General features: G+C 43.6%; 1 protein-coding gene across 2 annotated transcripts in view; it reads left to right on the top strand.

Annotated features, from left to right (window-relative positions):
* The first annotated feature begins 1,069 nt into the window (after window positions 1–1,069).
* Window positions 1,070–27,089, top strand: part of PCNX4 (pecanex 4) — a 51,492-nt gene continuing 25,472 nt past the window's right edge. The window contains exons 1-5 of one of the 2 annotated variants that reach the window (XM_040333298.1): window positions 1,070–1,223; window positions 9,331–9,383; window positions 17,885–18,631; window positions 21,032–21,211; window positions 24,408–24,901. In XM_040333298.1, the coding sequence (XP_040189232.1) occupies window positions 17,943–18,631; window positions 21,032–21,211; window positions 24,408–24,901 (1,363 nt within the window). In that variant the 5' untranslated portion in view covers window positions 1,070–1,223; window positions 9,331–9,383; window positions 17,885–17,942. Of the gene's footprint in view, window positions 1,224–9,040; window positions 9,158–9,330; window positions 9,384–17,884; window positions 18,632–21,031; window positions 21,212–24,407; window positions 24,902–27,089 lie in introns of those variants that run through there. The other variant, XM_040333299.1, reaches the window with a different exon arrangement.

The raw sequence follows: 27,089 nt of genomic DNA, 5'->3' as shown, positions 1-27,089 counted from the left end.
TTTTAATTTTTATGTCGTTTGCGTAAGTCGATTCAGAAAAGCGCTGGACGCAAGTTATGCTCACGCCGAAACCAATGACGTCCTAGTGACGTCATTGGGAGCAATGCATGCCGGGAAAATTCGCAGACGGCGCAAGCGCAGTTAAATCGGCTCGGGGACGCGCCTGATTTAAATACTACACTCCCCCTAGCCGCGGAATTTGAATTCCGCCGGGGGATTTACGATACGCCGCCGCAAGTTTTGAGGTAAGTGCTTTCTGAATACAGCACTTGCCTCTCAAACTTGCACCGGCGGATCGTAAATCAGATAGATTATGCGGATCTAAAGATCCGCTAATCTATCTGAATCTACCCCAGTGTGTATGCAAGGCAGGCTTGAGAGGAATTCCGTTGGAAAAACCATCTAAACATTTTTCCGACGGAAAAGTACCCGCTCCCCCCAAAAGGTGCCAAATGTGGCAGCGGAGGGGGGGGGAGGAGGCAGACAAGCAGAGCTTCCCCTTTTGGGTGGAGCTCTGCTTTAAATTACATTTACCTGCACCCTATCAAGTCAACAGAGGGGCCCAGAAGGTAGGAGCAGAGGAGAGAATTTATTTTTTATTTTTGGAGCGTAGGTGGATAAAGTCAGTTCCACTTCACCCCTTCGTGGGCCTCATCAGAAAGGCTGTACAGGGCCCTTGATTTCAAACAGCGGCCTTGCAGGACGGTGCAAATCATGCGCACGTAATTTTCTCTATTTACTTTCAGGGCACGGGTCTATGCTGGTGCTTTTACACAACCCCCGCGTACATCTTCTAATATAGGTGGCTTTTCGCAGGCTCTGGGCGCTGTATGGCCCGAATTGAACGTTTTGTTTTTCAGACAAAGCTTGCCTGGGCTGCTTTCAAAAAAACTAAACCTCAGTGAGAAGCACCGTAATGACATGAAAAGAATGGGGAATGATGATACAGGGACACAATTGGGGCCTTTTTATTTCACATTTAGGGCCTTTTTATTACACATTTGGGGCCTTTTTTTTTACATTCTCCTGAACTGGCTCTCCTCAGCCCTCAGCCAGGCTTGCACACAGCTCCCTCCATTGTGTGTCATGGAGCCCGAGCACAGCTCTGCGCGTCCCCGCGGCGGGAGCGCGCCCGTGCTGTGATGGGGGATCGGGAGGAGGAAGGTGAAGAGCGGATGGATCCCGTGTGCGGTGTACCGGGCCTGAGCAGCGGAGGGGGGCGGGTGAGTGCAGCACGGAGGACGGGAGGTGGAGGGGAGGCAATGGCCGGGCTTCATCTAGGCCTACATCACTACCCTGCTTTAACCCTTCACCAGCTGCAGCCTGGGCACCCTGGGGTGGGCATGGAGGGAGATGTATAAATACAACACAGATGATTGTTTGTGTCTCAGCAGCGCCATCCCTCTGCAACCACATACCTTCACAGGCATGCATGGCTCCTGGACAGGGCCCTTTGTTTACATGGCCTGGATTTCAAGGGACAGTCCATCTTTCTGTACAGAGTTCCAGGGGCTGCACATCCCAAAGAGACCCTGTCATAAAAAAAAAAACGTGCCCGTAAAAGTTTAACCCCTTCGTCACCACGGTACGACTTTTTAAAACTGAAATGTAATCTGACCGTGCCAATAAAGTAAGAGTGTGCAATAGAGCAGAGCTCAGGCATCCCCCAGACTCGTCTCTGACCCAAATTCCACTTTTTTTAAAAAGCCGTACTAAACCCAAGAGCAAATATTTATTACATTGCAGCTTGCCAATCCTTAAAATCGGTGGCTGCATTTGTTTTCTTTTCTTAGGCTTTCGTTCCTTTATTTTCACCTGGTGATCCGGTCAGTAAATCTGTTGTTTTTCAAAAGAACAAGTTCTCCAGCAGAATGTATCAGGTTACAGGGATGAGACAACCCATTTGCCACTGACAAGGGTGCATGCAATAAGATAAGATACTTGTATTGTCATTGCAACAAGTCACATTTAACTACTCACATTTAAAAAGAATATAATAATCTACAGTAACACTGCACACAAAATGAGTCCCCGTACCCCAGCGTAGATCAGCTTTTATTTATGCAAGACCTTTATCCCCCCCCCCCCCAACAAAAAAAAAACAGTTCCTGTAACTTGTTATAAAGTATTAGCTGGAGTCTTGCTTTAATTTGTGTCTAAATGTGCTAGTCCACCTAACAGTCCTCTTCCTGTAGATGTAGACCAACAATGCTGCTGTCTGCTGTGCCCCTGTGCTCCTTCATCCAGAGTAGATGCACACTAATGCAGGAGGTGTGTTTCTGGCCAGATCACCACAAGAAAACAGATCACAAAAAATAAAAACGAATATAGCCATCACATCTAATGATTGGTTAACTGCAACATGTAACATTTTTTATTTTGGTGTAATACTGCTTTAAGTCTGATCAGCTGCAGGTCAGGTCACACAAAGGGGCGGGATGCTAATGATGTCAGTGGCCTTTTATGGACACATGGGCATATTTAGGCAATGTCTCCGCCCCTTTGTTTACATCTGCTGCGTTATGAGGAATTACCCAACCTGCAGCTGATTGGACCCAAAGAGGAACTTCCCTGCCCCACGATGTTAATTTTTTTAATATTCAGACTGCGAACATGATAAAGGAGACTGCAGGCAGGATACTAAAGATGGTCAGAGACTGCAGATGTGATACAAGAGATGGTCAGAGATTGCAGATGTGATACAAGAGATGGTCAGAGGCTGCAGATGTGATACAAGAGATGGTCAGAGACTGCAGATGTGATACAAGAGATGGTCAGAGGCTGCAGATGTGATACAAGAGATGGTCAGAGGGTGCTCACGTGATACAAGAGATGGTCAGAGGCTGCAGACGTGATACCAGAGATGGTCAGAGGCTGCGGACGTGATACCAGAGATGGCCAGAGGCTGCGGAAGTGATGCAAGAGATGGCCAGAGGCTGCGGACGTGATGCAAGAGATGGCCAGAGGCTGCGGACGTGATGCAAGAGATGGCCAGAGGCTGCGGACGTGATGCAAGAGATGGCCAGAGGCTGCGGACGTGATGCAAGAGATGGCCAGAGGCTGCGGACGTGATGCAAGAGATGGCCAGAGGCTGCGGACGTGATGCAAGAGATGGCCAGAGGCTGCGGACGTGATGCAAGAGATGGCCAGAGGCTGCGGACGTGATGCAAGAGATGGCCAGAGGCTGCGGACGTGATGCAAGAGATGGCCAGAGGCTGCGGACGTGATGCAAGAGATGGCCAGAGGCTGCTGACGTGATGCAAGAGATGGCCAGAGGCTGCGGACGTGATGCAAGAGATGGCCAGAGGCTGCGGACGTGATGCAAGAGATGGCCAGAGGCTGCGGACGTGATGCAAGAGATGGCCAGAGGCTGCGGACGTGATGCAAGAGATGGCCAGAGGCTGCGGACGTGATGCAAGAGATGGCCAGAGGCTGCGGACGTGATGCAAGAGATGGCCAGAGGCTGCGGACGTGATGCAAGAGATGGCCAGAGGCTGCGGACGTGATGCAAGAGATGGCCAGAGGCTGCGGACGTGATGCAAGAGATGGCCAGAGGCTGCGGACGTGATACAAGAGATGGTCAGAGGCTGCGGACGTGATACAAGAGATGGCCACCGATTCGGACATTCGTCACGCTAAAACAGACTGAAAAGCACGAAGACTGAAAAGCGCGAATCGTCTCTCACCAAACCTTTACTAAACTTTTACTAACACGCGGTAACACAAAATCAGCAAAAGCAGCCCAAAGGGTGGCGCCATTCGAATGGAACTTCCCCTTTATAGTGCTGTTGTACGTCACCGCGCTTTGCTCGAGCATTTTTTTTTCATGAACGTGTACATACAATGCAGTTTTGAGCGGAATTCGTTTTTTTTTCCGTACGTGGCATAAGATACAAGTCAGATTTTGAGCATTACTTGCAACAATTCTTGATGAGAATACCAAAGGGAAATCGCACCTAAAGGGATGCAGGCCTTGCCAATTTCCTCTTCAGAGCCCTGCAAGTACAGCAGCTGATTGATGATGATGATAATTATGAAACCACTTCCATACAGATTCACTCTACACATGGACACAGACAAACAAACAGCTATTTCTTCAGAATAACAAAAGGTAGGAATCTGCAGCAAAGTTTGGTAAAACCCCTGCAATGTACACCGATCACCCAGAGGGGAATGATTTTTTTTCTCAACAAAAGTGGAGTTACTCTTTAAATGTAGATGCACTAATCATTTCACATGCTGTTTCTATAAATAGTAACCTAAAAGGCAGTAATAAACTATAATTCTATCTAAGATAAAAAAAAATAAAAAAATTGGGCCTTTTATACATTTACCGTATATACTGGAGTATAAGCCAACCCGAATATAAGCCCAGGCACCTAGTTTTACCACAAAAAAATGGGAAAACTTATTGACTCGAGTATAAGCCTAGGGTGTCCATCTGCATGCTTCACTGTGTCCATGCCTCACTGTGTCCATGACTAGACTGACGTTTAACATGGGAGTCTATGGAAGGGGTGCCCGGCTTTGAAAAATCGGTGCTCACCGGCCGTAGGTCCCCCGGACAACAAACTTTGCAGAGGAAGAGTGGGGCTACATGTGTGCCAAGTTTGGGGTCCAAGGGACCTATGTCCGGCTGGTACCGGGTACCCAAAGAGATCAGGCGCAAAAAGGTGACTCGAGTATAAGCCGAGGGGGGCATTTTTAGCACAAAAAAATTTGCTGAAAAACTCGGCTTATACTCGAGTATATACGGTATATAACCAAATGTTTGTGCACACCTGACCATTTGGTAGCATAATAGTGATGCACCGAAAATTTCGGCTGCCGAAAATAGGATTGATAGCTTTGTGCAGAAAGGAAAAAAAATAAGAATAGATGGTCCAATCAGGTCCACCTGAAAAAACGGACATGTGGCTGCATGCAGGGGGAATATCTCCTAAACCATGAAGGGTTAGGAGATACTTATTTTATCTACAGGTAAGCCTTATTATAGATTTTTGGTGGGCACTGGCAGGCTGCATTTGATGGGCACTGGCAGGCTGCATTTGGTGGGCACTGGCAGGCTGCATTTGGTGGGCACTGGCAGGCTGCATTTGAAGGACAATGCACTGGCAGGCTGCGTTTGGTGGGCACTGGCAGGCTGCATTTGATGCATTGATCTCTGGTACAATTTCAGTAGTCTCTGACCGTCTCCTGTAGCGTGGCTGCAGTCTCTGACCGTCTCCTGTATCGTGGCTGCAGTCTGTGACCGGGCTCTTTCCAACAGACTCTCTAACAGAAGCCCTCTCTGTGTCCATCAGAGAAGCCCCCCTCCAGGTCCCAATAGAGTACTCTGCTCTTCTTCCTGTATTTTGTTTATTGTTAAGAGATCATAGGAGGATCCCAGGGTAATAAAGACTCCTTAGGGAAGCATCTCTGTGTTTGAGTCGTTTCCAGAGAAACATGTGTAAAGGGGAGGAGCTAGTAAAATGACCACGCCCATGTGGGGTGCGCCAGGAATATTTTTGCACCCAGGCATCTGTGACCCTAGGATCAGCCCTGTAAAGGAGGCATGTTTGGGGGGCGAAACTGAGGTCAGAAGGTCCATATGGTGGACAATCCGACCTTGGCACACATTAAGCCCTGAAAGCACAGCGTCATTGGTTGACACTTTTGGCTGGGGGTAAGTCTTCAATTGCTAGGATGTTGGTGGCCACTGGTGTTCTAGAAAACACTAGCCCTGTGCAGGAAGCTGTCACAGCAAACTGTTGGTAATTCCTAAAGAGCCACATATACGCATGGCGCATTCATGCACTACAGGCCTCAGCAACTATGTGAACCAGGCTGTATGCTTTAGGCCCCATTCACACGTAGGAACAGAGTCCGCCTGCTCCCGCCAGCTCAGCGGGAGATCAGTCAGTTTTCAGTCCACATGTCCGTTTTCATCAGATCTTACCCGATCCTATCCGCATGGACGGATGGGGACATGTCCCCCATACGTCTGTTTTTAGCGGAACGGATAGGGTCGGATGTCTGCAGACATGTCGCCGCTGACATCCGACGCTCCATGGGGATGCATGGAGCGACCGTTCAGGTCCGCCGTCAAAACTGACAGGCGGACTTGAACGATCTGTCGTGTGAATGAGGCCTTAAAGTTCAAATATTTTTACTGTGCAAATGTACAAATTATATTTTGACCATGCTTCCACTGTAATTAATGTTTGTAAATAATGAAAGGGCACATTGTTTACATATGTTGGTCTAAATATTTGATGTATAACGTAATGTTTGTTTTGATTTTGCCAGCAGCTACAAATACGGCAGCTGCTGACTTTTAAAAAATGGACACTTACCTGTCCAGCGCACGCGCGATATCGGCAGCCGAGGCTGAGCAATCGCTCGGTCCTCGGCTGCTTCCGCCGCCATCCTTGGTGAGGGAATCAGGAAGTGAAGCCTTGTGGCTTCACTGCCCGATTCCCTACTGCGCATGCGCGAGGATCGCAGCGTGCAGTCACTGGTCCCCGCTCTCTCCTGGGAACAGTGTTTCCCAGAAGACAGCGGATGGGGGGGGGGGGGGTGACATAACAAGGCTGGATTCCCCGTGAGAGTCGGAACCCGGAAGTGGTGCAAATACCTGTCTTAGACGGCTATCTGCACCCCCTCCCCCCTGAAAGGTGCCAAATGTGACACCAGAGGAGGGGAGGAATCCAAAAATCGGAGGTTCGCTTTTTGTGTGAACCTCAGCTTTAACAAAATAGCTGAAGTGCTAAAGGCAAAATAATTCTTTGTGTTACCCTTAGTGCCGACTCGGGAAGGCAATCTGCAGACGACTTCAGAGGCGATTTGTAAAATTACTTCTGTTCTGTATTGAAGTCAATGGAAGTCTCCCTGAAGTCGCCCCCAAAGTAGTACAGGAACCTTTTTCTAAGTCAGAGCGACTTGAGTCGCTCCTATTAGAACGGTTCCATTGTACAGAACAGGTCGCGACTTGTCAGGCTGTTGAGTCGCCTGACGAATCGCCTCTGTGGGATCCGGTTCTTATCAATCAGTAGTTCTTTCATTTTAACCTTTGCTGCTCTAGGCAGCTAGAGCTTTAACCACTTCAGCACTGGAAGGATAATCCCCCTAATGACAGGCCATTTTTTGTGATACGGCACTGCGTTGCTTTAACTGACAATTGCGCAGTCGTGCGATGTTGTACCCAAACAAAATTGATGTCCTTTTTTCCCCACAAATAGAGCTTTCTTGTGGTGGTATTTGATCACCTCTGCGTTTTTTAGTTTTTATGCTATAAACAAAAAAACAGCAACAATTATGGAAAAATACCAATATTTGTAACTTTTAACTATAATAAATATACCCCAAAAAAAGTTAATGAAACAAATTTCTTCATCAGTTTAGGCCAATATGTATTCTACATGTTTTTGGTAAAAAAAAATTGCAATAAGCGTATATTGATTGGTTTGCACAAAAGTTATAGCGTCTACAAAATAGGGGATATATTTATGGCATTTTTATATATATATATATATATATATATATATATATATATCTATATATATATATATATATATCTATATATATATATATATATATATATATATATATATATATATATATATATATATTTTTTTTAACTAGTAATGGCGTAATAGTTTTTAGCGGGACTGGATAGATCGGAAACTTAAAAAAAAACATTTTGTCACCATTGATATTTATACAGCGATCAGAGCTAAAAATGCACTGATTACTGTATAAATGTCACTGGCAGGGAAGGGGTTAACACAAGGGGCCGTTTAAGGGATTAAGTGTTCCCTAGGGAGGTGTTTCTAACTGTGGGGGGTTTGTATTAACTGGGAGTAGAGAGAGATCGCTGTTCCTTATCACTAGGAACAGCAGATCTCTCTCTACTTTCCTGACAAAACGGGGATCTGTCTGTTTACATTGAGGAGCGATAGCGAGTCGCTGGTGGACATAGCAGCCACGCGCGTCGGCTCCGGCGTTGCGCCATGGGCTCGAGCGCCCCCTATATAGCTCTTAAAGTGGCTGAGGTACACCTACACACTCTTGGAATGGGGCCAAACTTCGGTACTTAAAAGTCCCCATAGGCGACGCTTTAAATTTTTTCACTGGTTAAAGGAAAATATGTAAAGAGGAAGGTGTTGTGCCGGGGAACTGACTTTCTTGGAGTATTTACATTTTACAGCTAGTTCAGAGGCACTTTGCACATGAATAAAAAATAATTTATGCAAATGAAAACCAATGCAGATAAGCATTAAAAATATTAGATTTTGTCTCTGCTTTTACCTGTATTTTTTTAATTTGGGGACAGTTAAAGGGATAAAACCTGGGCAAATATGCATGTGTTGTTGATATGTAGTGCATCTGTGTACTTTTATTTTACCCTGGTATACACTTTACCAAAGCTGTTAGTGACTGAAAGTGACACATTTAGGCTGGCCATACACTGCTCGATTTTTTATTTTTTTATTTTTTGCTCAGACCTGTAAGACTGAACTAGAAACCTATACCGCTATTGTATTCAGGCAACCCAGACTCCCAGCAAAGCACTCAGTGATTGGTCAGGAGGAGGAGGAGAGGGCAGGGGGCACAGTGTTTGCATGTAACTTTGCAGCCTCAGGCGCTGAGACTATAGGGTCTAGCATTGGAGTTCTGGAAGCATAGCGATAGTTATGCCCCGGTACTCATAGAAAACGTAATCTGTGAATTAAAGAGATAAGTCCATGAAGTGGCATGCACCTCGTTGGATCCAACACTTACTAATCCAGCGTATTATACAAAAAAACTAAATTCCTGAAGTTCAGCTTTAAAAATGTGATCTTTGCATCACAATATTTACTCAAGCTGAGGTAACTCTGTACTTTCCCCTTAAGAACATGTGAATTGTCCCGTTATTTTATTCCTTTATCCTTTCTGTATTTACTAGTGAAGAGTTTACTTGAATGCTGTGACTCAGAGGCCAGTCACCTGAATAACTGGTGTACTGTGTCACTGTTAGAGGTTGCTAGGTGTTCAGTTTACAATCACTAGGGGAACGCAGTGCAGCACAAAAGTTTCTGACACCAAAAGCTAAAAGTTGCCAATGGGATAAAAAAGGGAAAGTGTTACTTGAAAGCGTTATAGATATTCAACTTGGGAAAAAAATGTCTACAAGGTATGATTTTTGAAACATCTATCTTTTTTTATCTGCCTGTTGTGTAAAAAAAAAAAAAAAATTATTTGGAGGACAGTTTTTGTCTTTTATGCCTTTTTATTTAGGTGAACAAGTTTTTTTTTTCATGGCAAGAAGCAGATATTGATTTAAATTGCCTTTTTTTTTTTTAACAGGAAATCTGAAGGTTGTGATGCAAATGAGAAGAGAACTTCCTGTTATTTGGCAGGTAAATACTAAGTCAATTTATATGTTTATAGATCTCGTATAATCCCAGTGGATCTATTATTTCCCTGGCTGGGGATTTCCTTACCTGTTGCATCTGCACTGTCATTGTAAGTTGTTTTGGTGTCTTGCTCTGTAGACGTCTGTGCCAGGAAAATATTGCAGATATAGCGTGTTATTTTTGTGATGGCATAAAGACGTAAGTGTTTGTATACTGTATCTATATCTATGTATTTTTGCACTTTTTTTTTTTTCGAGAGAGAGAGTACACAAAAAAAAAAGTCCTACATTCTCAAAAGTGACACATCTGCTATACTGTGCACAAAAGGTACCCTATTTGTTTAAAAAAAAAAAAGGAATCAATTAGAGTTGAATAAATTATATTTTAGGGCACACAAGTACCATCTGCTAACATGTAGTTTGTTTGAGAAAATACCTCAATATGACAAACAGACACTGAGATCAACAAATGCTTTGGCACTAATGTGTTTTTATGAATGAGGGAAAGAGGGCGCAGATATAAATGGGGACAGAATGTACAATAAAAAAATTATGATAAAGGAATGATAAAATGGAAAAAAAATCACTTTTGGAAGTGGAGAAAATACGGTCATATGAGGGGCAGTGGGACTTGCTCAGGCACTATGGAAAGACAGCTGGCAGAAGTTAGACAGAGAAGCCCGTGGTGAGGTGACAAGCTGTCCGACTGTTCAGATGGAGGTCAGTGGCTGCAGATGGAGTGTCGCACCGCTCAGTAGCACGCCTGTAGCTGCAGACAGTTGCTTTCTCACTCACAGCAGATGCTGGTGAGATGTCAGGGCTGTGCTGTGGATGGCAGAGATCACTGATGGGATGTGAAGGTGGCTCACAATGAAATGTCAGGCTAATCGGAGGATGTCGGTAGCTGCGGCCATTGGTTTAATAAAGGGGTGGAGCCCTGAAATGCGTAGCCATGCAATTCTACGTCACCCTTGAGGTTAGGAGCGCTGGTGCACTGCAGGGTATCGCCTTGGGTCAGCACTCTGCCTGGCACAGCCTCCACTACACCACGGAGTGCCATCATCCTCAACCCGAAACTGTGAGAGTCTGCACAGCTCCAGCTTCCATCTGACAGCCTGGCTGTGGCAGCAGCGGGTACCGACATTCTCCGATTAGCCTGACATCTCATCGTGAGCTGCCTTCACATCCCATCGGTGATCTCTGCCATCCGCAGCACAGCCCTGACATCTCACCAGCATCTGCTACAAGTGACAGAGCAACCGCCTGCAGCCACAGGTTTCCCATAGAGCGGTCTGACACTCCATTTGCAGACGCTGACCTCCATCAGAACAGCCAGACATCCTCCACCCGATTGTCACCGCATCACATGCTTACGTTTCAGTGCAATTTTGCTCAATGCTTATTTGTATTGAGCTAATGTGCTTGATATAGATTTTATAAAACAACCTTTGACGTTTAAATCTTAAATGTTTGACTTTTAGCTTGCTAAAGCATTGTGTATTATAAACACAGCCCACGCCTAATGCTCATGCAAATGCTCAGTCCATTTGCTCCTATGGTTAGCTCGTCATCACAATGTCCCGGAGCAGCCATATGAAAGAATAGGGCCATAGCGCATGTAGGAGCAGAGCTAAAGGTAAGTATTTTAGTATGTTTGCTACTACATGACACAGGACAGGAGGTGAGAGGAAATCTTCCAACGGGGATGCTTGTTCTGGTGACAACTGCCTAATGGGGACTCTCGTTGAGTTTGGAGTGCTTTACATTTACTACCTGTTGTGCCTCTGGGACAAAAAGTGAAGAGAAACCTAATTGATGGGACACAAACGGTTAAAGTGTTTGTAAAGTCACTATGTGACTTTACATGTATCCCATGCAGGTATCCTGCAATTAACAAAAGTATGTGTTTGTAACTTTGACAAACATGTATAAACCTTAGCACAATCATTTAAAAACAAAATGTAATGCTTCTCTAAACGCTATTTTGTCCACACTAAAAATAGTCGGAGAGCCACCTAACCGTCTCACATTTGACCATTGTACTCAAACAGCCGGGCGGTGGCTTTCTGAGGGCAGGGAAGGCGCGTGTGTGTGTATGTATGTATGTATGTGTGATATATATATATATATATATATATATATATATATATATATATATATATATATATATATATATAATATAATATAATATAATATAATGGTCTCCCACTGCTCGTGCAAGCCCTCTAGAGCAGGGGTCCTCAAACTATGGCCCTCCAGTTGTTCAGGAACTACAATTCCCATCATGCTTAGTCATGTCTGTGAATGTCAGAGTTTTACAATGCCTCATGAGATTTGTAGTTCCGCAACATCTGGAGGGCCATAGTTGGAAGATCCCTGTTCTAGAGTGTGCAGCGGTGTACAATGCGATGACTGTGTCCTTAGGACACAGCGGATCACAAATCTCAGGCCTAGTACACACGAGAGGATTTATCCGCGGATACGGTCCAACGGACCGTATCCGCGGATAAATCCTCTCGAGGATTTCCACGGATTTGGATCCGATGGAGTGTACTCACCATCGGATCGAAATCCGCGCCGAAATCCCCTCACGATGACGTGTCGCGCCGTCGCCGCGATGATGACGCGCCGACGCTGTCATAAAAGGAATTCCACGCATGCGTCGAATCATTACGACGCATGCGGGGGATCCCTTCGGACGGATCGATCCGGTGAGTCTGTACAGACCACCGGATCGATCCGCTGGTTCCGATTCCAGTGGATAGATTTGTAGACATGTCTACAAATTTTTATCTGCTGGAATTCGGAAATATCCGCGGATAAATATCCGCTGGAATGTACACACCATAGAATCTATCCGCTGAAACCGATCCGCTGAGATTTTTCAGCGGATGGATTCTATCGTGTGTACGGGGCCTCAGAGTACAGGGTCAATAAAGTTGGCCCTGTACCATGTGATTGCTGTGACCAGTCACAGTGATCACATTTGTAAACAAAGGCTGCGTGTTGCAGTCTTTGAACCATTTCCTCCTACAGCGATCAATTGTGAGAGTACACAGAGTGTTTCTACAGTGTCCCCAGACCAATGTGCGCCATCAACAGTATTCCTGATCGCCACTACACCAGTCCTAGTGTCAGCAGACCAGTGTGCACCATCAACAATGTTCCTGGTCGCTGCCACACTAGTCCCAGTTTCATCAGACCAATGTAAGCAAGCAACAGTATTCCTGATCATTACCACACCAGTCCCCAGATGCCAGACCAGTGTAAGCTATCAGTGGTGTTCCTGATCACTGCCACAACAGTGGCAATATCACCAGCAACAATGTTGCTGATTGCTAACCACACCAGTGTCGCTGGAGCCAGTGCAACCATCAACCGTATCCCTGATCGCCACAACATCAGTACAGTGTCATCAAAGCCAGTGCAGCCAGCAACAGTATTTATGATTATTGCCACATCAGTAGTGTTGTTGCCATTGCCTACTATGTGAACTGATCCTGGCCTGTTTATTTACCGTGTTTCTAGCTGCCACCTGGACTGATCCTTTGCCTGTTTACTGACCATGTCTCTGCCTGTCCTTTTGAACTGACCCACCTGCACATCCCACTGACTATGTTCCTTCAAGACACTAGTCTCAGCCATCCCCTGTGGGCAACTGCACTCTTGGAAGCACAGGAACTTTTTCAGCCTCCTGTACTTCTTGGCCTGTGAACATGGACAAGGCAGCCACATACCAGTATGCTAGGCTTGCTTGGCTTATAGAGCAAGGACTGCTATAGGTGATGCTACATTTAGCTATATTTCCTGACCACTCGTACAGAGGCAACCATTAAAGTACACTGTTTTTGATAGAATTGGTTTATTTTTGTGAAGCATAAGTTGCAATGTCCAGTAGGTAATCAGTTTATACATTAAAAGGATCACACATGTGGTATCCTCATACTTGTAAGGAGTAGCAGAATGTGCTTTGGGGTGAAATTCTAAATAAGCCAATGCTGTATGTGAAAAATGTCCTATTAAATGGACAACTTTGGCTCCTCTGTGTGGCTAGGCTACAAAAATTTCTTACATATGTGGTATTCCCGTACTTGGGAGGAGTAGCATAATGTGTTTTATGGGGTGTTAGTCTAAGTATGCCCATACTGCGTGTTAGGAATATCAATTATGACAACTTTGTTTACACAAAAGAAAAAACTTTCTTCATTTATCAAAAATGTGACAATAAATGAAATATTCAAAACACTCGGCATGCCTCTTAAAAAATACTTTTGGGTGTTTGCTTTCCAAAATGTGGTAATTTTGTGTGTGTTTCTACTGTCAATCCAGGACCTCCAAAATGTGATGGGTGTTCAGGAAATTTGATCCGTAAAACTGGGAATTGCTCCTTGTATTTTGGGTCCCTCTATGCTACTAGGCTCTGAAAAAGTTGTCGCATGTGGTATCCATATACTCGGGAAGAGTAGCAGAATGTGTTTACCAGCATCCAGCTTTTTTTTTCTGCCAAAGGGCCACTGCTCCTGGATGCACTGGCAATGGGTTTTTTTTTTGCCTCTAAAAGCCCCTGCCACTAAACACTGCTAAAAGCCCATGGGGTTGATTTACTAAAACTGGAGAGTGCAAAATCTGGTGCAGCTGTGGATGGTAGCAAATCAGCTTCTAACATCAGCATGGTCGATTAAGCTTTGACAAAAAACCTGCAAGCTGATTGTTTTTTATGCAGAACTTCACCAGATTTTGCACTCTCCAGTGCATGGACACATAGGCTAACGTACAGGGGAGTTTAGAGGCCGGAATAAAATGTCTGATGCTCATAGAAACTCAAAAATTACCAGTGTGCATGAGGCCAAAATGTGATTTCTACTGTTCTGGGGTTCCAGGGCCTCCAAGCATGTGATTAGATGCCTAATTTATGCCCTTTAAAGCTTGAAGGTGCTCCTTGGATTTTGGGCTCCATAATACGGATAGTCTGCAAAAACGTCACATGTGGTATTCCCATACTTGGAAAGAATAACAATGTGTTTTGGGGTGTAACTCTAAGAAATTAATTTACCAAAAAAAAAAATTATAATCATTTTGTGGGTGTCTCTCCTGTCCTTCAGGGCCTCAAGAAATGTGATACCTCTTTAACTATTTGCAAAGTTTTATAATAGAAACTAAGAACTTTTTTTTTTTTTTTTTTTTATTCCGTATTAAATGTTTTCCTTTTATATAGTAAAAAAAAAACAGTGGTGTTTAAATACCACTTAAAGCTCTATCTGTCTCCAAAAAGTAATTGTCGTTCAAAGCATGACAGTGCAAAAAACACATGCCAATCTTCAAGAGTTAAAGAAGAACGTCATTAAAATAGTCAGACTGCTTAGCAACCAGCAACAGTTGAGACAATGAACACTTTGGTCGGCAGTATGTAATGTACAATATAGTACAAGCTTCACTAAATGGTGGACCGCAGTCCAGACCTCAACCAAGGGACCGTTCTATCCGGACCGCCACCCAACCTTTCTCCAGCACAGGATCCCCCTTCACAGCAGTAATTCGTTGCTAGGACCACCAGGGTCCTAACAAACAAGTGATGTCATGTGTGTGCCTCACCCACTGCAGCCTGCTCTGCTTCCTGGCTCCCCCCTCTGCCTGACTGGCTTAGATAAAACATATAACAAAGGTATGGGGGCACTCTGATGACCTTATGCAAGTGGGCATTCTGATGGGAGCACGTGATGTAAGGGGGTATTTTGATGGGAGCACCTGATGTAAGGGGGTATTCTAATGGGAACCAGTGCCGTATCATTAATGTGTTCAGGGTGTTCACTGCACACAGGCCCCCAAGAGGGGGGGCCCACTGTGACCCATACTACACATGGATTATTGTCCCTTGATCAGGACAATGGTCGGTGCGTCAGTGGGACAGTTGCAAGCAACGGCCTGGCTTTTCTCTGCCACACGATCTTCCCCTCAATGTCATCATGTCCTTCTCCAGCCCCATGTTCTCTGGCCCCCTGTCCTCCTCCTCTGGCCCCCCTCGTTCGGGATCTGTCAGGAGAGAGGAGGAAGGGGCCAGTAAATATGTAATTATAACTGATCAGTAACCTGTGTGTTACTCTGCTTCAGTTTATGAACAAACAGGTGCGGCATCTTCTTCAATGCTGACAAAGGGACTGGGGAATCTCTATCCTCAGCCTCTTTCTCCGTCTCAAAGGGGAGATGTCAGGGGTCTGTTTAGACTCCTGACATGTCACCAAAGCCCCTCAACTGATATAAAAAAAATCCAATAAATATTTTTAAAATAAAATTGTAAAAAATTATAAAAAATAAAACCCAGTAAAAAATAATATAAAAAATAAAAAACTACCAACACTGCCCTCCCTACTGACACTGTCCACAGTCCCAACCCCTCCCCCCCCCCCCAAAAAGCACTGTTAAAAAAATAAATTGTAAAAAAACAAAAAAATACATTAAAAATTAAAAAACTATTGACACCATCAGCTTCTCTACTGACACTGTCCACTGCCCCATAATAATAAAATATAGAAAATAAATAAGAAACCAAAATGTAAAAAAAATAATAGATAATAAAATACTAAAAACAAACTGCTGACACCGTCCACTGCCCTACTGTCTTCTGCACATACTACCCACCGCCTTACACTCTGCGCTGTACATTTCCTCTTTAACATTACCACATTCTGCATTATTTAAGTAATCACAGACTCTATTAAGCCACACCCAATATTTCACGTAATTGAAGCCACACCCACATTTTGCTGCGCATGCCGCATTTTATTTTATCGATGCCTGGGGCCCACTTTTTATCTTGCGCACAGGATTACTCATTTCATGATATGTCCCTGATGGGAGCACTTGATGTAAGTGCCACTCTGATGGGGAATGTAAAGGGAAACTGATGGGAGTACCATATGTGAGGGGGTACTCAGATGGGAACACCTAATGTAAGGGGATATGTTGATGTAAAAGGGCATTCTGACAGGGGCACTCTGATGGGGACACCTGATGGGGGTCACCTTGATGTAAGGTGGTATTCTGATGGTGGCACCTGATGTAACGGCGCACTCTGTGGGCGTACCTCATGTAAATGGATATGCTGATGAGGGGGGCACCTGATGTAAGGGGATTATCTAAAGGAGCATCTTTATGTAAATGGATACACTGATAGGGATGCCTGATGTTTGGGAGCACCTAGTGTAAGGGAGTAATCTGATTAAGGACACCTAATGTAAGGGAGTATTTGGGGCGTATTCTAATGTGGTCTTTCTGATGGGAGCACCTTAAGTGGAATGGGGCACTCTGATAGGGATACAGATGTAGTGGGTACTATGATGGGCGCACCAGATGTAAGGGAACACTCTGAAGGGCACATGTGATGTAAGGGGGCACTCTAAAGAGGACCACAAGTGTAAGGGGGCACTTTGATAGGGACACCCTTAGTAACAGGTCACTGTAATGGGGACACCTTAGGGGGAACTGTGATGGGGATACCTGGTGTAAGGGGGCACTCTGATGGGGACACCTGATGTAAGGGGTTCAGTCTGATGGGGATACCCAATGGACAGAGGCAGCACTGTGATGGGAGTCTGTTTTGATGGACATACAATTACTACATATATGTGTAGTAGCACATACATGGGATTCGGACCTATGCTGGAAAGAAATCTTACTGACTGAACTGCCTTTAAATTTAATTCAATATTATTTATACAGTTTCTATAGTGCAAGTGTTTGTAAGGAGCAGAGTGCATGGGTCACGGGTGAATAATGCAAAGAATACAAGTACTTGACACATATATTGCATTGTTTAAGTGGAATGCGTGCAGCGGTCATTTGTTTGTTGCAGAAGTCAGGAATACATAATGCACAGAGTGCAGGGGGCAGGAGTAAATAATGCAAATTTCAGGGGTTAGGAGTATGTAGATGCCAGAGTGTAAGGACCAGGACTTTGTTACACACAAAATGCAGGAGTACATGTTGCACAAGATGCAGGAATCCACTTTGTGTAACGTACAGTGTGCAGGGGTCAGGAGTACCAGCTGCCCCACCCGCACCCCTAGAGGTCATTGTGTCCACCCCCCCCCCCAGTACAATTGCCCCCACCCTCCCTGAACAGCAGAATGCCAGGGGATGTCCTTCCTCTCATGTTACTGCCTCATGTTGTGTCATGTGATACACCAGACCCAAGGAAGAGTCCAGGGGCAGCTTTCCTCAGCTCTGATTTTTATTATTCTGACAGGGAGCTGGTGGGAAGAGATGCCAGCTCCTGCAGTGGCTGGTGAACCTGGCCTCTGGGACTCAAGGCATCCCACAGGAGATGCGTGGCACGTGCTCTGTGTGTCCAGCGCTAGCAATGTCACTGCTCACACCCATGCACATTTCATATTTTATTAAAGTTTCTTAAGATAGCAATGCTAATGCTTTTCCAATTTTATTAACTCATTAATTTATGTCGTACATATTTTTGCCTAATTAATTTTGTCTCTCTCTTTCTCTCTGTAGGTATTGTCATTTAGCTGCACAAATGATGAAACCCTACCCAGATTTGTGACTATAAAGAATGGGTCCTGATGTTCCTTTACTGAACGACTACAAGCAGGAATTCGTCTGGAAACGCTTTCCTCAAACTGTTCTGGGCGGTCCTCGATTCAAATTAGGATACAGTGCCCCTCCTTACATATATATCAATCAGGTCATCCTCTTTCTGACACCATGGGTATTGGGCGGTGTGGGCACTGTGCTGTGCGAAGTCAGAATCATACAGGATTACTACGCAGCAGTACTCTCTGGAGGACTAATGCTCCTTGCTTCCTTTATTATACAACTGTTAAACCAATACGCCCGACGGAGGACCTCTACTGTAGAAAGACTACAGAATCAAAACACCCTCACCGATGAGGATGATTATGACTTTTCCGGCTGTCTGGGCTCAGAAACTGTAAAGTTCATTATCCCCGGCAAGAAGTTCATAGCGAATGTTATTTTTCATTCCTTTCTTGCTGGGGTGCTATGTGGATTAGGGACATGGTATTTATTACCATACAGACTGGACTTGCTGTACGGCAACTTGGGAGGGACAGTTATGATTTTTATATGTGGTTGGATAACTATTTGTATAGGTGAATATTCTCTAATTGTAAACTCCGCCACTGAGACAGCAACTTTTCATGCTCAAGACACCTATGAAATTACATCTCTTCTGCGACCGGTCTATATTTTGGCTTTCATTGCTGTAGACCTTGCATACAGGTAACCCAAATTGCTTCTGTTAAGTATTGAAAATGTTGTGATACTTTTCATTGTTTAGATGTCGGCTTTGTTTAGACTTGCAGTTGGGGGCGGTCAAAAATGCACAGTTAAGTCATGTTTTGCTGCCCGCCAAACCTCCCCTCTTTATGTTACAGTGGATGGGGTTTTAACATGCCGCGGCCGCAATGCTTCTCAATCTCCTTATGGCCTTTGTAGAAGCTAAAGAAAATAGGCTTTTGGGATAGGAGTTTCTCTCAAATGGTGTCACAAATCTTATAGCCAACCTGTCGCCACCTTCTCAATGTGAAATATCAGTTTGATGGATATGTAAGTTGCCTGGCTGTTTCTGCCTGCCTTGTTGCAAGGACGTTGGTAGGACACACCCAGCTGTCCCCCACCATCACAGGAGCTAGCTATATTTCTCCAATTCAAACCCCTTTGCATGCACTCTCTCCTCCCCATTGCAGCAGCTCAGAGTTCAGCGACGCTGCCTTAGAGAAGATAGTGAACCGCGCATGTATGGGGGCTTAAGAGCTGGCTCCTGTTATGGTGGGGGTTAGCAGTAACAGCTGGGAGTGCCTTATTAACATCCTAACAACCAGGTAGGATGTAGGGATGTCATTTCTGGGAGATTCAAACAGGCTTTGGGAGGTATGTAGATGGCCTGTACCTATAGAAGGGCATTATTCAACTTTATATAAAGCTGCCCAGTTTGTTTTTATCTATAGACACTCTTTATGTGCATAGGCAGTTTTTTGGTAAAGGCGAAACGGGCAACTGAAACTGTTCATATTGTGACATTACCTTTAGACAGACATTACATTATTCAGACATTACCTTTAGCAAAAATACATGTCAAAATATAGAAAATTAGCCAGGTGAAAAAAATGTCTCCAACTATACCTGTAAAAGCCAAGATTGGTTCTACTTTATTTGGAATCCTTATTGACCAGTGAGGGTGCCTGTCACATTGTAGGACCAATAGGAAATCTCAGTAAGCTTCGAGGGAGGGACCAAGCTCCTTTTTTACAGGAAAAAAAATATTTTCATTTAACTGCTTTCCAGTCGCCCACTGCAGATATACTGTGACAGGGTGGCCGCTCTGTGCCAGATCACTTGCCTAGTGTATGATCTGACACATCCAGGTCTTGGGCACGTGTCATCAGCTACCGGCTCCCAATGTGATCGCACACAGCGGGAGCCCAGCGGCGGGTATCACAGACTCTATGTCCGCCTGCATCCACCGATTGTACAGTACACCCTCAGAACAGTGGTCTGCCTATGTAAACAAGGCAGATTACCGGTCAGTAGGGAAGGTATTTGACCCTAAACACACAGTTAACCCTTTGATAGTCCCTCATGTTAACCCCTTCCCAGCCAGTGTCATTAGTACAGTGACAGTGCATAGTTTTAGCACAGATCACTGTATTGGTGTCACTGGTCCACAAAAAGTGTCAGTCTCTAATTTGTCTGCCACAAGATCGCAGTCCCGTTAGGTACCTGATCGCCGCCAATACTAGTAAAATAAAATAAAATCTCATAGTTTGTAAACTCTATAACTTTTGCACAAACCAATCAATATACGCTTATGGGGATTTTTTTTAAATATGTAGCAAATACATATTGGCCTAAATTGATGAAGAAATTCGATTTTTTTTTTTTATATATATATATATATATTGGATATGTTTTAGAACAAAAGTAAAAAATATTGCTGTTTTTTTTTTCAAAATTGTGTCTTTTCTTTTTTTTTTTTTTTATAACACAAAAAATAAAAAACACAGAGGTGATCAAATACCACCAAAAGAAAGCTCTATTTGTGGGAACAAAGAACATTACATTTTATTTGGGTACAGGGTTGCATGACTGCTCAATTGTCAGTTAAATTAATGCAGTGCCGTATTGCCAAAAAAATGGGCAGGTTGGGGTGGGGGGGGGGGGTAAATCTTCTGGAGGTCAAGTGGTTAATTTATGTGAGTAAATCCCCCATTTTATAGGTTGTATAAAATCTTTTCATCATATGCTTGTTTTGAATTTACCAGGTGTGCCTGCTAATTAAACAACTGCCCCATCTGCATATAATTAACATGCAACGTTCACTACAGGTACTGCAGAGCTCACTATACTCTGCTATAAAACATATCCAATAATTTTTTTTTTTTTAAAAGCTAATTTCTTCATAAATTTGGGCCAAAATGTATTCTGCTACATGTCTTTGGCAAGCAAAATTGCATTTTGGACAGCGGATAAAAAAAAAAAAATATGCAAACCAATGTTATAAATTGAGAGGATACTCTTCATCTTCAGTGGTGATTTTTAATTTGAGTTTTCCTTTTGATACGGACCTTTTCCTAGTCACAAGCTTGTGTATATAAATGAATAACTTCTCTTTCATTGTAGATTTGTTGTGTCCGTGCCAGCTTTAGTTTGGGCCAACAAAATATTGCATATCATATTCCTGTTTCTGCCGATTCTTTGGGCTTTGGGAATTCTACCACCTCTTGATGCACTCGTCCTCTGGGGAATGGAGCAGACGCTGGAGTTTGTCTTGGGAGGATCGCCAATGTCCAGTAACTTGCGGTAACTTTATTTTACTTTAATTTCATGCATTCATGATTTCATTGCAAATTAATCAAAATATTATCAAGCTGTTGTACCTTGTCTTTGAAGTTCAGCATTAAGTAAAAAAAAAAAAAAAAACACATTTCAAATGAGGGGGAAAAAGATTAGTTACAAAAAAAAAAAAAAAAAGATAAATATATTTCTAAAGGCGCTATTGACATTTTCACCACGTCGGTAACAACCCATGCAACCCATACATACAAGGAAACCAAAACAAATAAGTTCAGAAATTAAGTTCTGTGTAATAAAATGGAATGACACAGGGAAAAAGTATTGAACACATAAAGCCAAGACACCTGCTGAAATGTATCAGTGATTCTAAAGCAATTCTGCCCCTTATCAGTGCAAATTAATATCTGCTGGTTCAGTCTAAACTGATGGCCTATAAAAAGGTGCCTCATTCCCAAGGTGTCACACAAGTAACAAGAGCAAAGAGCAAAGAGCTCTTGCAAGACTATATATATAATATATATATATATATATATAGTGTTAGTGTGTGTATGTGTGTATATATATATATATATATATATATATATATATATATATATATATATATATATATATTAGGGCCAAAACAACTAATCGATTAGCAAATTAATCGATTACAATTTTCATAATCGATTAATCAGCCAGTAACATAATGGGGTTAAAAAAACTAAAATTAGCCCTTTATAGTACAAAAAGGCAAATCGCTACTGTAAATATTACTTTCACTGTCCCACAGTAAAAAAATTAACCCCCTTACATTAGCCATTATTTGCTCTTTTTGTACTTATTTTTGTTTTTTTTTAACCCCATTATGTTACTAAACATCTCAGGCCTGGAGTCACAACCTCTGTTTTTTTTGGTGCTTTTTGCAGAAACACACTACAGTTCATTTACATGTTTTCCTAGGGGACACGTTCACATCCATGATTTTTTTTTTCAGCTGCTGCGTATTTGGAAAGGGCAAGGACTTTTTAACGCAAAACGGTGCTATTTTTTTATTTTTTTTGGTTCAATGTACTTCAATGGAGAAGCTGCAGAAAAGCATGTAATGTGTTTTTGCGGCAATTTGTGTTTTGTAATCTGCCCAACAACAAATTGGCCCAAAAAAATTTAAAAAATTATATATATATATATATATTTTTTAAAGGCTATTATCCGATTAATCGAAACAATAATCGGCCAACTAATCGATTATGAAAATAATCGTTAGTTGCAGCCGCCGCTATCTTCCAGCTCTTTTACTAGCGGCAGCCCGGTCTTCTGCATCATCTTTTTCCCTCTTCTCTTCTTCGATGTTGACACAACGCTTCCTCCTGCTGTAATGCCGGGTGCGCAGTGCGCAATGATTTATATAGGCCTCTTTTAACATCCCAGTCTCATCATGCTCTGGGTGGTGACAACATAAGGGGCGGGGTCACCAGGTGATATCACCTGGTGGCCACGCCCCATGCCTATATAAATCGCTGCGCATCCGGTATTGCATCGGAAAAAAGCGTTGTGTCAACATCGAAGAAGAGGGTAGAAGACGATGCAGAAGACCAGGCCGTCACTAGTAAAAGAGCTGGAAGAAGATAGCGGAGGAGCCCGGCAGAAGGCAGAAAGAACTGGAGAGCAGGAGAAGAGAGCGGAGAAGTCGGAAGGAGGGAGAAGACCGGGCCACCACTAGTAAAAGAGCTGGAAGAAGATGGCGAAGGAGCCCGGCAGAAGGCAGAAAGAACCAGAGCGTGGAGAAGTCGGCAGAAGACCCCCAGAGCTGCCTAATTACTTTAAAAACCTGTCTAGTGTGTGTTTTTTCTTGACACTTTCCCCCCCCCAGGTGAATGGGTAGGGATACGATGTACCCCATACTCATTCACATAGGGTTGGGGCCGGGATCTGGGGGCAACTTATTAAAGGTTGCTCCCGGATTCCGGTAAGCCCCCCGCCCGCAAACCCCAACAACCAACGGCCAGGGTTGTCTGAAAGACAAGGTGCTTTGGGTTGGGGGGGGCGTGGGGCACCCCCCTGCCCCAAAGCACCTACCCCTCCCCCTATGTTGAGGGCATGCGGCCTGGTACGGTTCAGGAGGGGGGCGCTCGTTCATCCCCACCCCATTTCCTGATCGGCCAGGCTGCGTGCTTGGATAAGGGTCTGGTATGGATTTTGGGGGGACCCCCACGCCATATACTCTTGGAGGGGGAACCCAAGCCAGTTTTTTATTTAAAATTTGGTGTGGAGTTCCCCCTCATGATTCATACCAAATACCAGCTCTGTAGGAGGGAGGGGTTTGCCTTAGAGCCGGTTCACACGGGCGACTTCTTGTAAAGTTGCCTCACTATGAATGGGGATCCGACTTGGAGGCGACTTCCATTGAAATCAATGGGTACAAGTTGGATTGAAGTAGTTACAGGAACCTTTTCTGAAGTCGGAGCGACTTCGGTAGTGTACATTAAGACAGCTCCATTCACTTACATTGATTTCTTCATGCAGCGTGACTTGGGACGACTTGAAATTGGATCCAAAGTCGGACCCATGTGAATGGGCTCTTATTGTCCACTTTTGTCTGTCTGTTCTGACCATAGAAAACATCAAATAAAATAACTTGAATTCACAGCTTCTACATCACAAGATCACAAGGCCGTTGTTTTATAATTACACTTGTCAGGTGGGCAGAAACAGAAAACATACCATGTTAGAAGATTATTCTGGATTTATCTAAATATTTATCTGAAACGTTGCAGATTTTTGAATGATTACATAATGGGACTAATGTTTATTTTAACTGGAGTTCCTCATTAAAGTTTTATTAAAAGTTATCTATGTTATTTGTAAGTACCGGTAAAACCTGCCCTGAACATAGCCACTGTCATCGATAGTTCTGGGGACATTTCGGAAGGTGTGTCTGGCACTCTCTTGCATAGAACATGTTGCACTGTCTGTTGGCATTTCAGCCTGTAATTCTTGGGAGCACAGGGAGACAACTTTGCTCTATTAGCAAGATGCTAAAGGTGCAGCGTTGTCACCTTGTGATGTGGAGCATCCCTACTGGCTGGATTACCAAACAAAATTTAAAAAAAAGGAATTAAAAAAACAAAACTGTACATAATATACATTAATGAAAGTTGTGTATCATATGTTAAATTTGATACACTTTCATGTTTTCATTTCTTTGTTTCTTTTTTGGCAGGTTGTTAATCACTTTTATCATATCAGCTGGAGTAACCATATCGGCCTATTTCATTCCAAATTCAATTGGTGTTGTTTTGTTCATAAGTGGATTTGGCTTCATCCTCAGTCTTAACTTAACAGAGATGGCAATTATCCTCCTCAGTAAAAGCAGCAGGTGTACAAGAGTTAGTGATGGCTTCCATTGGAAAATGACTTGGAAAGAGCCGGTATTTTACTGTGTCATCCTGAGCTTGGTCCTGCTCGAGTCCAGTCTGTTGCATCACTTTTGTTATTCAACATTTTCCTTATTAAGCCCACAGGCCATCGTGAGCTACTGCCTCATTGTACTTTTAGTCTTTTTGTGGATGCTCAGAGAAATTCAAGGTGCTTATATTTTGGGGATCATAAGAAATCCCTTTTTCCAAAATGACATTAGGATGCTAAATGTCTTCATGAAGAAACAAAGTCGATTACAGAAAGCAGCTCTTGTAAGAAGTTTTTTGCTCACTTTGGGTAAGTATTGAATTCTCACAGTTGTATAAATCCTAACTCCAGCCAAGATTGATTTTTGTTTGGGGAGGGGGGGGGGGGGGTGAGGATGCAGTGTAATATTTAGTTATGTCTGGAACTGTGACCTCACAATGAATCTCGGGGAAGGATGGGAGGCTACAATTTAGTTTAGGTTTTTTATAGGCCCAAATGAATTTCACAAGCTCTGAATTGACAGATTTAACTACTTTCCTGCAGTAGGATGTACCAGTATGTCCTTAGTTTTAAGTGGTTATGCCAGGATCATGGCTCTAGCTGCAGCCATGATCCTGGTATAATTTTTTAGATCAGGCAATTCTTTTTTCTGATCACTTTTACAGGGGGCCTTCCCAATGCCTACTGCCTTTCCCGGGCGATTCCATTCCAACAGTGAACCCGGGACCAATGTAGGCGGTCAGGTCTGCTTACCATAGAGTATGGAAGAACATCCATTCCCTGATCGTCTCTATGGTGTATGAAACTGGAAGTAAGCAACAAGGATTTTGTCACGTTCGTTTTTGGCTTAACATGTCAGTTTGATCAGATGCTTCTGATGGCAGAGGAGAGATATGGGCTCAAATAGACTCTAGATCTCTCAGTAAAGTGTATCTGTCATTGCCAAAGCAAACGGGCTGGAAAAAAAGAAAACGTGCAATCACCAGACCAACCCAAAGTAAACTCCCGTATTTTACATTTTTGGTGTTCGGTTCACATACACTTTTAGGAGTATAGGTTCATTTAGCAAAGATAAGTTGGCATACTATATGAGGTGAAGCTGTGCGTCATGCCTTCTTTGCCAGATAAACATACTCTGCTCTTTTAGTCAGTCAACTCCATTGGCAAAAGTTCTATCCTTTCCATGATCTTCCAAAAAAGTGTTTTTGCTTTAGTTCATTGGTTCTTAACCTTTTGTGAGTCACTGAGTCATATAAGAATAACCCCCTGCTCAGAAATAGACACATTAACGCAGCTTTGCATAAAATGAATATGCGCTTTGTGTTATTGAAGATTTGATTGCCTAATACATACTGTATATGACATACACCAAGTTTGAATAAAGTAAGCAATCTTAAAGTGGATGTAAACCCTCCATACACCCAGTGAAGTGAACAGCCTCAGATGAATCACAGAGATTAACCAAATCTCCCTACATAGGTTTTATATGTATATTTGCTGTCTTCACATTTATATACCGTTTAGAAAGTTCAGATTTTGTTAGATTTTCTGTTCCTGGTTAACAGAGTGTGATGTCTGGGCATACAGCCAAGATAGCTAACATTGCTGATTGGAGGAAAGGCACACACCCCCTCTCCTCATAGGCAGAGACTCTGAGAGCTGCTTTGTAATAGGAGCTGCTCACTGCTAATCTATTTTAGCAACCTTCTTTTGACAAAAGATTCTGGCTGCTTTTGTCTAAAAAGTCAAAAAATATGTCAGGAGTTCTCAGGCTGATAACAGCGGAACTGTTCAGAAGAGCGCTATAAGGCCCCTTTCACACGGACGGCTGTTTTGCCGCAGCTAAAAGCATGTTCATGTTTTGATGGGATTCAAGACTCCAGGCACAGCGATCAGCTGCATTTGTACAGTGCTTTTAGCTGCGGTTGCGTTTAGCTGCGGCACAATATTGAACGGGGATTCGACTTTGATCCCTGCCAATACCAAGCACTGTGTTTGGTATGACTCTTAAGGGGGAACTCCACGCCAAATTTCAAATAAAAAACCGGCATGGGTTCTCCTTATAGAGGCAGGTCTGCTATGGATTTTAAGGGGAACCGCCATATGCCGAAAAAACGGCGTGGGGTTCCGCCCAAAATCCATACCAGACCTGTATCCGAGCAGCAGCCCGGCCGGTCAGGAAAGGGGGTGGGGACGAGCGAGCACTCCCCCCCCCCCCCTTAACCGTGCCAGGCTGCATGCCCTCAACATGGGGGGTAGGTGCTTTGGGGCAGGGGGGCACCCTGCTAGGACCACCTCTAGAGCATACCTATGTAACCCGCCACACCGTGAGATTACAGTTTTTTTGTTTTGGACCTGTTCTCCTCCAGAAATATTTTCTAACTATTTTTTTTTTTCTTTAGGGAGTTTCTGATATAGAAAAAATATATATATTTGAACCAATTAGAGACATTCTATTGTAGGGCCTCACTTGCAAGTTACCTTCGAATTGGCCATT

The sequence above is a fragment of the Rana temporaria genome, chromosome 13 (assembly GCF_905171775.1).
Source record: "Rana temporaria chromosome 13, aRanTem1.1, whole genome shotgun sequence".
Lineage (NCBI taxonomy): Eukaryota > Metazoa > Chordata > Amphibia > Anura > Ranidae > Rana > Rana temporaria.
This window is presented reverse-complemented; position numbering and strand designations above follow the sequence as displayed.